At 53.3% G+C, this 10,712-nt stretch overlaps 1 protein-coding gene across 1 annotated transcript; it reads left to right on the top strand.

Moving 5' to 3' along the window:
- The first annotated feature begins 233 nt into the window (after window positions 1-233).
- LOC101603476 (ficolin-2) lies at window positions 234-9,295 on the top strand. The gene is made up of 9 exons (XM_004653850.2): window positions 234-351; window positions 2,475-2,588; window positions 4,005-4,058; window positions 4,353-4,406; window positions 5,098-5,130; window positions 5,256-5,383; window positions 5,905-6,034; window positions 7,174-7,308; window positions 8,887-9,295. Exons 1-9 carry the CDS (start codon window positions 270-272, stop codon window positions 9,132-9,134), a joined length of 978 nt encoding a protein of 325 aa, XP_004653907.1. The 5' UTR covers window positions 234-269; the 3' UTR covers window positions 9,135-9,295.
- The last annotated feature ends 1,417 nt before the right edge of the window (window positions 9,296-10,712 follow it).

Below are 10,712 nucleotides of genomic sequence, written 5' to 3'. Positions count from 1 at the left end.
GAAGTTCTTAAGATACCAGCATGGTCCCAGCAGAGGGGGGTCTTGTAGGGGAAGTGAGGCTCATGGGAGCCTGGCTAGAAAGACACATCCTCTGTGAGTGAGGATTTCACAGCTCCCATTTTGTAACCAGAGGCCTGCAGGAAGTGAGTGTCCCCTGGGGATTGAGAAACTGGAGCCCAAAGCGGGTAGCAGGGCTGGTGTCCCTGCCCTATAAGAGCTGGGAGCCTCTTCAAAGGCATAGACAAAGACCCAAGCTGAGCCTGGTCACCATGGCTCCAGGGACCACAGCCCTGTTCATCCTATCCCTGTGCATCAAAGACCTGACTGTCCAGGCTACCGATACCTGTCCAGGTAAGATACACTCTCATTCTCTGGCTCCTGAAAACTGGTAACTACCTGCACATTGTCACTTCGTGTCTGTGTACCTGCCTCTTCTAAGAAGGTTACAGAAGACTCTCCTTAGCCTCCAAGGACCTGAAAGGGCCTGGCCCAGGTTAGGCAGAGAGCACAGGAGAGCGTGAGGATGCATGATGGCCGTCCACCTCTGAGGCCCACCATCTTCCCCAGGGAGCTTCATTGATGGATCCTGGCCATCCTCGAGGCAGAAGAGAAGAACACAGGCGTTTTCTTCTCAAGGGCTTCAGGGAGACATTCCAAGATGCTCTAGTCTGGTGGCGGAGACATATTCTCGGGGACGTGGGCAAAAATGCAGGTTTGTTGCCCTCACTCTATAGGCCCATACAGTAGATGTGAGTGAGGCTTTAGGAGCCAGGGAACCTCCCTCTCTGGCTCTGCCCATGCCAGGGAAACGATCCCTAAACACAGCAAAGCAGGTCTCCCAGGGACATGGAGAGGACACGAATATGGAAGGGACACTGCCTGCCTGAGGGGAATAGGCTGGCAGGGAAGGAAGGCAGCACCGCCAAAGACGGGGTGGTCGGGAACCCCCCGGTGAGTACCACCCAAATGCAGCATCCCATGTGCTCCTGTGTGGGGCTGTGCATTTTCCTTTTGTGTGTATGCACATGTGTGGTCCATGCATGTGGGGGGGGATGGCATGTGCACTTCTGAGCACTTGAGTACGGAGGCCAGAGAGCAACCCTGGATGGCATCCTCAGGAACGCGATCTACCTTTTTTTTTTTTTTTTCAGACAGAGTCTCTTCTTGGCTTGGAGCTCATCAATTAGGCTAAACTAACTGGCCAATGAGCCCCAGTTCCTGTCTCTGTTTCCCCAGCTCTGAGATCTCAGGTGCATGCCACTAGGCATGCCCAAGATTTTTTTTTTTTTTTTTAAGAGAGAGAGAGAGAGTGATGCAGAGAGAGAGAGACCCACACAGAATTGGTGTGCCAGGGCCTCAGCCGGCTGCAATTGAACACCAGATGCTTGCGCCACCTAGTGGGCATGTGTGATCTTGCACTTGCCTCACCTTTGTGCATCTGTCTCATGTGGGATCTGGAGAGTCGAACATGGGTCCTTAGGCTTTGCAAGCACCTTAACTGCTAAGCCACTTCTCCAGCCCACGCCCAACATTTTGAAGTCCTCGTGTTTACAGAGCAAGTACTTTATCCACTGAACTATCTCCCCATCCTCTGTTTACCTCTCTAATCAGCAAAATTAACACTAGTTTTCAAAGCTGTAGCCATCTCTATTTGGTTTCAACAGTACCATGGCCTGCTCTGAGTCCTTGGTTGGTACACATCCCACCACCCTCCGTTAGCCCAGTCATTCCATGGTCAATCCCCAAGGCCTAGGAGAGATAATTTTTTAATTTTTTAAAAAAATTTTCATTTATTTAAGGGCGACAGACACAGAGACAAAGTGGGGGAGAGAGAGAGAGATAACGGGCACACCAGGGCCTCCAGCCACTGCAGACAAACTCCATACACGTGCACCCCCTTGTGCATCTGGCTTACGTGGGTCCTGGGGAATTGAGCCTTGAAGAGGGGTCCTTAGGCTTCACAGGCAAGCACTTAACCACTAAGCCATCTCTCCAGGCCAAGGAGAGGTAATTTCACATTGACTCAGATCGCTAGGGTCTTAGCAGTATTATTATTTATTGAAAGTGTCAGCTATTTACAAAGCTCTTCCTAAGTTCCAGGAATTATAACAATAATTTCAAATGAATCTAACCTTTGCCACAGCCCCCATTTTTATCTCTCCTTGGAGCAGAGGGCACAGACACTCCCCTAAGTGGCTTGGGTGGCCTGTGTGAGGTACACAGTGCTGCAGCTCCCTCTTGAGTAGGCTCATCTCTGAGGACAGGGCTTTGCCCTCTATCCCCTCCCACCTGCTTAGTTGACCAGGGTGAGGACAGACCAAGTCCCCATGAGAGGGGATCCTGAATCTAGGGACAACTGTCCAGTAACTCTGGCTGCAGCCACCTGTCTATGTCTGACATGGCTGCGCTGGCAGATGGCCTCAGGGCAAGTGACATGAGATGATGGCACTAACTGGGTATGCGTTTCCCTGCAGAAGTGAAGGTGGTGGGCCTGGAGGGCTCCGACAAGCTCACCATCCTCCGAGGCTGCCCTGGGCTTCCAGGAGCTCCAGGGCCCAAGGGAGAAGCAGGAGCCAAAGGACAAAAAGGTGTGTGTTGGATAGGGTCCATGGTAGAGGAGGGGCCCTGACTTTGATCCTGTGAAGTAGAACGCCCAGTAGGCAAGGTCCCAACTGTGGGTCTTTGATTGAAGGTCTTGGTCTTGACCCCTGCTAGGGCCAGTGACAGAAGCTGACTCCCAAGATCCAGCAGGTTCTGAAAAGACCTGAGGAGGAGCCTCTCTGGACTATCCTAGGTGCCTTAGATATGCTTTGCAGACCTGCCTCCTGGGCCCCCACCCCAAGGCCACTCAGTGACTGGCAAGTCTTCTAAGCAATGGGCACCACTATATTCTCACCTATCTTCTTGCCCTACCTCAGAAGACAAAACATAAGTTCAGGGGGTCAGTAAGTTTCTTGGTACCCAGCCAGAGTGGGGTGACCTCTATCTGAGATCTGCCTTGGACATAGCCACCAGAATCCCGAACCATCACTTGAGCCTTTATGTGGACCTCCAATGAATGAGGTACCTGCCCTCCCCAAATGAGAGAGAGAGATAGAGACAGAGAGCGCGAGAGAGACCTGCATGGGTGCCTGGGTCCCTGAGCCTGGTGTAGGCCTCACATACCCTGAGGCTCAGCAAAGGAGCTGCCTGGGTGAGCCTGACACCTGGAGCTGACCCAGTGAGACCTGGTGAGCACCTGGTGTGGAAAAGACCAGCCTACATTACACACCCAGCTTAGCCTGCGTGGCAGGGTCTCAGCCCAAGCTCCTATTGGCTGTGTAGAAGGTGGGGAGGGTGGCAGGTCGAGGCATGAAACCCATGTAGATAAACTTGGGCCAGATATTATGGTGCCTGCTCACCACTGTAGACCCAGAAGGGGATGGGATTTCATCATCATGGCCAGTTCTACCTATGGCCAGGATGGGGCGGCCGGCAATGAACAGTAGGGGTGCTGACCTCTTGTTCTGGGCCCCACGTCCCTAAAACTAGGTTTTCCCAGCTTATGTGGCTGATCCACCCCAAAGCAGGAACAAGTGTGACCTGGTGCTCTGTGGGGGCAGTGGGGTGATAACGGTGTGTTGGCTGCTTCCATGGAGACAAGACTGCCTCTCCTGACCCTCACGTCCATCTGTAGGGGACAGGAAAGTCCACTCTGAGTTCAGGCCCATGGGGCAGTGGAAACATGGCCATGTGAGGACACAGCAGGACAGGCGTCTGAGGGTGCATCGCTTGTCCTAACCCATCCCCATGAGGCTGCTGTGGCCCAGGCCTACGTCCACCTAGTTTGGACGGAGGAGCCAGTGAGGGCTGGGAGAACACCCTCCTTGGGGCCCACAAGCTATGGCCACTGGTGGGGTTCCTCTTCCCCCTAGGTTGCCGCTGAGCCTGGCTCAATGGGTAGGTGAGGTTTTGCTGTAGGGATGTTGGTAGGGTTCTTAGCAAGGCATGTTTGGGATTTGCAGGTGAACATGGCCTCCCCGGACCACCTGGGAAGGCAGGACCACCTGGGCCCAAAGGTAACAGCCTAGCAGAGAGCCAAGAGGCACCGAACGGGACCCTGTTACGACATGGGGGTGGGGAAGAGGGATGAAGATGGGCCCAGGCCTTGGTATACCCTCCCCACTAGCACCCTAAAACCCAATCAGTGGTGGGGAGGTACCTGGGAGGGAGGCCTGGACTTGTCCCAGCTGCTGCTTCCCGACTTGACCCACGACCCCAGGTGCCTGCTTTGCACGGTGTGCCTGGAACTGGTGGGTCTCCCAATTGACTAGATTCTCTGAGAACTGGCATCTCATGCTCTGTTCCCCCAGGAGACCGAGGGGAGAAGGGAACACAGGGAGAGAGAGGAGCACGTGGAGAGAAAGGTGAGTTCCTGTGCTGAGTCCTGGGGGAGACCACAGCTCTCTCCAAGGAAGGCTTTGCTGCATCCAGCTTAGCCTGTGGGGAGGAGTCTCGTTCCAAGGTCCTATTATCTAGGTCATGGGTGAGAAGTGTAACAGGGATTTACACATCCCTAAGCGCTCACACACCAGTGGCTACCATCTATCTACTTGATTGGCAAAATACTGACATTTGACTTATTTGATTTTGCTTTGTTTTTCGAGGTAAGGTCTCACTCTAGCCCAGGCTGACCTGGAATTCACTATGGAGTCTCAGGGTGGCCTCGAACTCACGGCAATCCTCCTACCTCTGCCTCCCGAGTGTTGGGATTGAAGGCCTGCGCCACCACGCCCGGCTGGCATTTGACTTATTTGAATTCCATTCTAAAGAACACTCCCATGCTCTGAGACTGGGGCATCTATCTATCTGAGTTCTGATTGCTGCCCGTGGATGCACGAAGAGGCAAAGTGTGGACTGAGGTTGCAGGACATGAGGAGTTGACTGTCCACTCCTGTTGGTACATGAATTCAAGCAGCAAGGCCACACACCCTAAAAGGAGGGTCTGGGCCAATCCTGAAATCACCTTGCGGATGGTCACATTCCCTTTCTTGTGTTTGTGGTCATGAGTGTAATGACTTCACACTGATGACCAGCATGTCCTCTCTCTCCACGCAGGAGACTCCGGACTACCTCAGCCATGCGCTACAGGTGACCGCACCACCCTTGCTGTGCCCAAGTTTATGCTTGCTGTCCCCCTCCTACGCCTCTGTTCTGGGTCTTGGAACTTGTCTTCTACCTTCTCTGTGCCTCACTATCCCCCTTTCCGTCCCCAGGACCTCGGGCTTGCAAGGAGCTGCTCACCCGGGGCGAGTTTTTGACCGGCTGGTACACCATCTACCTGCCGGACTGCAGGCCCCTGACGGTGCTGTGTGATATGGATACCGATGCGGGGGGCTGGACTGTGAGTGTTGGGCTGGGACCGAGCGAAGAGTATGCATTGGGTTTGGGGGGGGGCAGATTGTAAGTTTGGGGCCAGGGGCTGGACTGTGAGTGCTGGGGCTGAGGGGCAGGGTGACTGTGGAAGAGGCGAGAGCCCTGAGATTCCCAGAGTCTAGGCACCATGGCTTGTGGGAAATGAGTCATGTGAGATACCCTTTCTCCTTTGTGCCTTAGAAGGAACCCTTCCTTCTCTGAGGACAGAGAATCAGAAGTGCCAGGACAGGGTAAAAGCTCAGGTCATGGGGGAGGACCCAGAGCAGCCCACGGTTTTCTCCTGCTCCTGCCGTGTGGCCAAGGCTTGTTACCTACCCTCTCTGAGCCTCAGCTTCCTCCATCGTATGGAGTCTGCACCGTCATGCGCGCAACACCGGGTCCCTGGTGCTCTGTGGATCGCGGGTCATGGATTTCCCCCATGCGGTTGGACCTCTGTACCGCAGGAGGCCTGCCCCAACTCCCGAATCTCATGTCCCCTCGTTGCTCCAGGTCTTCCAGCGGAGGGTGGACGGTTCTGTGGACTTCTTTCGGGACTGGGTGGCGTACAAGCAAGGCTTCGGCAGTCAGTTGGGAGAATTCTGGCTGGGGAATGACAACATACACGCCCTGACCTCCCAGGGTAAGCAGTGCCAGGCGAAGTGGCCGTGGACACCGTAGACCCCAGGACACACAGGGAAGAGCTGTGACTCCCCGAAACATGTGATCCCTGTGGGGGTTCTCCCAGAGTTCAGGGGATATGAGAGTGTGGAGTGAGGCTCTGACCAGCCGCTGACTGCTGGCATCTCAGACCCCTCTGAAGAGGAACACGGAGGCTGGCGGGTCTTGGAGACTTCCCTTCTTTTCTCACCACTTTTGACAATCTCCATACATGTAGGCGATGTACCCTGATCATGATCCCCTCCTCTGTCTCCCCTTCCATACACCCGTCCACTGAACCCGAGAATTCCAGTCTCTCTTCTACGTTGATGTCGTCCCTCTTCCCCTCTTATTAGGCAGGTCACGTTCGTGTCGCGTCAGCTACTGAGAGGTCATGAACACCACACCTGCTCTGTGACTAGAGCAGTGGAAACACCTCCCCTGCCCTCGGCTCTTGCATTTGTCCTGTCACCGCTTCCACAGTGGCCCTGGAGTTGTGAGGTGTGACAGAGATGTCTCACTTAGTGCCGAACACTTGAAGACATCCGCTCTCATCTCCAGATGTCACTCCATCTGGGATGCTGGCTTCAGTTCCTACAAACGCCCCGTCCCCTTGCTTCCCCCATCCACACACAGTGGGCCCTCATGGCCCACCTCGTCCCGCTGGGTTGGGCTGTGTCACTTCACAACCTGCTCTGCCGTCCATCTTTTGCCTCTCACATATTGCTCAGGACACCTTGCTGCATCCGTTTGTGTGCGGCCCGTTCTTGGCAAAACAAACAAACAAGCAAACTTCTACACACCCAGGCTCATGCTGCTGCAGTAGTGATGTGCAGCTCTCTGGGGACAGCTCACACTTGGAAAATAAAGCGTGCCTCGGCCCATCAAGAGAACAACGCTGTTGACAGGCCTTCAGGCCCAGCCTCTAGAGTAGTGAGAAAGATGCTTCGAACTAGAGGGTGTTCCAGAGGTCTTGGCACGGTCAAGGGATTTGTGTACCTGCCCAGATAAATTTCCTCTGGTTGCCAGGCCCAGACATGACTGGCATGTGCCCCCGCTCCCGTCTCTCATTCCTGGTAGCAGAAAGACCTCAAAACCTGAGTCTTATAAACTGTCCCACAGGAACCTGGGAGCTCCGGGTGGACCTCGAGGACTTTGAGGGCAATCGCAACTTTGCCAAGTACAGTTCATTCAGCGTGAAAGGAGAGACGGAGAAGTACAAGCTTGTGCTGGGAAGCTTTGTCGGGGGTGACGCTGGTGAGCATGAGAGAGGGGATGTAAGGGTTGGGACATGGTCTGGAAACAGAGTGGGCCCTGTCCCATCTCCTCAGATGGCCTTGGGCTGAGTCCGCAGCTCCGAGCCCCTGTTCTCCATCTGCAAATGTCTGCATCTGTGCCCTTCAGGGACTATGGGATGAGGTTCCATTCAAGCTCCTAAGATTGCCATATGGCCCAGGTCTGAGAGGTCCGAGGCCAGTTCATTGCACAGTGTGAGTGGGGCCCGAGACAGCTCACCACTGTCGCTGCTGGAGCCAGTAGGGGAGAGTCACCACTAACCGCACACTGAAGCCCGGCTCTGCTAGCTGTACCTCACAGAAGCGTCACTTTCAGGACCTTTGTGTTAGTCAGATTTCTATCCCTGTGACAAACACCTGAGGGAAGATCACTTTCAAAAAAGGGGTGGGGGGCTGGGGCTGGAGAGATGGCTTAGTGGTTAAGGCACTTGCCTGCAAAGCCCAAGGACCCATGTTCCGCTTTCCAGGTCCCACATTAATTAGCCAGATACACAAGGTGACACAAGAGCTCAAGGTCACACATGGGCACAGGGGGTGCACACGTCTGGAGTTTAATTGCAGTAGCTGGAGGCCCTGGTGCACCAATTCTGTCTCTCTCATAAAAAAAAGATAAAGAATTGGCTTTGGCTCATGGTTTCATACCTTTCAGTATATGGTCCCTTGGCCTTATGGCTGTGAGCCCGAGGTGAAGCAGAGCATTGTGGTGTGATATAATGGAGGAACAAAGCCTCTCATTTTATAGTAAGTACACAGGAAGCAAAGAAAGGGACAGACAGGAAGGGACACACCCTTAGTGCACCACTTCCTCCGGCCTGGTTTCACTTTCCCTAGTTGCATCATTTCTCATGGTCTGTTCTCTGTGTGTGACTAACCCACTGAAGAGGAGGCCAGAGCCCTCCTTACACCTGTTCCTCAACACTGCTTGCACTGGGGACCAAGTTTTCAACACCTGAGCCTTTCAGGGGAATAATTTATATCCAGATCATAGCAGTCCCTTTTCCCAGCTCTGCTCCCACGGTTGTGGGGGAGGTGCATCCTATGAAGCCTGCACTGGACATTCCCAACCTTTGGTTTCTTGCTGAAGCCTCAGGGAACCGCAGGGCGCAAGGATTCGTGTTTACCTTGGGAATCCACAGTGGAGTGGGGCCAGCTGCTCCCCAGGGACCCTGGAGTTTGGGCACCTTCCTGGCATGATCCAACTCGGGGATCTTCCTTCCAGGAAAGGAAATAAAGCAGAGAACATCATCCCTATGTTGCAGCTGTGGCTCCTCCAGGTGGGCTTTACGCCCAGTGTGGAGGTAGAATTCAACAGGAGCCCATATTGTACCTATACAGGGACCATTAGGGCAGTAGGGGAGCCAGGAGAACCCCCAGGGAGAGGTGAAAACTCCAGGAGGGAGAGAACAGGTTTCTCAACTGGATCTCACGTGATGAATTCCGCGAGGGAGGCTGAGAAAATCAGAGGCAGGAGGCGTGACCGGGTGCAGCCTCGCCATGGAGGGCTTCAAGCACCCCTGCCACCCACATTCTCTCTTGGCAGGTGACTCCCTGAGGGCCCAGAACAACAAGTTCTTCTCCACTAAGGACCAGGACAATGACCTGAGTTCTTCCAACTGTGCCGTGCTGTACCACGGAGCCTGGTGGTACTCCGAATGTCACCTGTCCAACCTGAATGGCCTCTATCTCAGGGGTGCCCACGAGAGCTATGCCAATGGCATCAACTGGATGACCTGGAAAGGGTACAACTACAGTTACAAGGTGTCAGAGATGAAAGTACGCCCCACCTAGCTGAGCTAGGGAGACCTCACTCCAGGATGCCTGGCCCACAGTAGTATCCTTCCACCAGGGTCCCCAGCTCAGAAAGGCCCCTGGCCTTCCTCATCCTGCTGTGACCCTGCTGCCACATCGCAGAGCCTGCGACCTCCAGGACCCACTCCGTCCATGCTCTCACCCACGGGGAGAATTGTATATTTATATTAAAAAATTTGCTCTTGAAAGGCAGGATGGAAAATTTTAAAGTAAACTTGGTGAAGATATAGCTGGTTGCTACAGCTCGGGGACAGCCTGAACTGTATATTCAGAAATAAATCAAAAATAGGCTAAAAGATAGGCTGAAGGTGACCCAAGATATGGGTTGGTCGGGTCAACCTAAACTTTGTGTCCCGGGAAGAGGATAAACAAAAATACAGTTTTGAGAAAAACCAAAATAATAAAATAGTTTCCCAAGACAGCCTGACCAAGGACTTAAACTCTGGTTATGCACAAATAAGATATGTAGACATAACTGTACAAGCTTGGCAAATGCCCTTGTGAAACCCCCTCCCCTTTCCCTTCCTTGCTAAAAACCCTATAAAAAGAAACACCCAATAGGGCTCAGGGTCGACTCCTCTGTCTCCTGCATGAGATATGTGTCGACCCCAGAGCTCTGATTTCCCGAATAAAGCCTCATGCTTTTGCAGCAAGTTTGGTCTCCTGTGTGTCTTTGGGTGTGTGCTATCTCGAGACTTGAGTGAAGGTCTCCCTCTGGGGGGGGTCTTTCAATTGGGGGCTCGTCCAGGATTTGCACATCTACTCAGGACTCCGGAGACCCCCTTGGAGGTAAACAATGTAAATGTCTGCAGCGCTGCTTGTTTGAGCGTTTGTCTGAGTGATTTCTGTTGCTCTGGTCTGTTGTCTGTTTTATTTTCGGTTTGGGCAGCTGTTGTTTGGGACCGTGAGGACCTGATAACAGTGGTTAGCAGGACCACAGGCTGCAATCCTGGGGGACGCCCTGGGATCTGAGGAGAGTCAGGGTGGCTGGCAGTCTCCTATCTGGTAAAGGAAGATTGTGTATTTCTCCTTCAGGAGAAACCACAGAGGCATCTTCCATCTGAAACTGCATTTGGTTTTCTGTTCTGGATGCATCAGAGGCGTCACGGTTTTTGGTTTCTTTTTGTCAGTATCTATTTTGTGTTTGTTTGTGGACTCTTGTTTCTAATTATGGGACGGACTGTGACGACCCCCCCCCCCCGACTCTGACGGTATCTCATTTCTCTGAAGTTAGAAGTAGGGCTCATGACTTATCTGTAAAAATTAAAAAAGGTAAATAGCAGACTTTCTTCTCCTTTGAGTGGCTGCCAGAGGGAGCATTTGATCTAACCATTATTTCTGCTGTTAAGAATATTGTTTTTCAGAAGGGACCACATTCTCACCCAGATCAACAGCCATCCATCCTGGTCTGGGAGAGCCTAATGACGGATCCCCCGGCATGAATCAAGCCCTTGATCCACCCCCTGCCACGGTCAGGCTCCCAAGTACTGGCAGTGGCCCAACAAGCCACGAGAAAACCAAGCCGAATGGCCCTGGACCCCTCGGCTCAGTCCAAAA

This window comes from Jaculus jaculus, chromosome 1 (genome assembly GCF_020740685.1).
Source record: "Jaculus jaculus isolate mJacJac1 chromosome 1, mJacJac1.mat.Y.cur, whole genome shotgun sequence".
In the NCBI taxonomy this organism is placed as follows: Eukaryota; Metazoa; Chordata; class Mammalia; order Rodentia; family Dipodidae; genus Jaculus; species Jaculus jaculus.
Note: the sequence above shows the minus strand (reverse complement) of the source record. Positions and strands in the feature narration are given on the sequence as shown.

Bases quoted from the DNA above. Each gene is read 5' to 3' on its own strand.
- LOC101603476 (XM_004653850.2), top strand. From the start codon at position 270: ATGGCTCCAGGGACCACAGCCCTGTTCATCCTATCCCTGTGCATCAAA. The intron at 4,059-4,352 runs GTAACAGCCTAG...CTGTTCCCCCAG, and splicing joins AGGACCACCTGGGCCCAAAG to GAGACCGAGGGGAGAAGGGA. The intron at 5,384-5,904 runs GTGAGTGTTGGG...TCGTTGCTCCAG, and splicing joins CCGATGCGGGGGGCTGGACT to GTCTTCCAGCGGAGGGTGGA.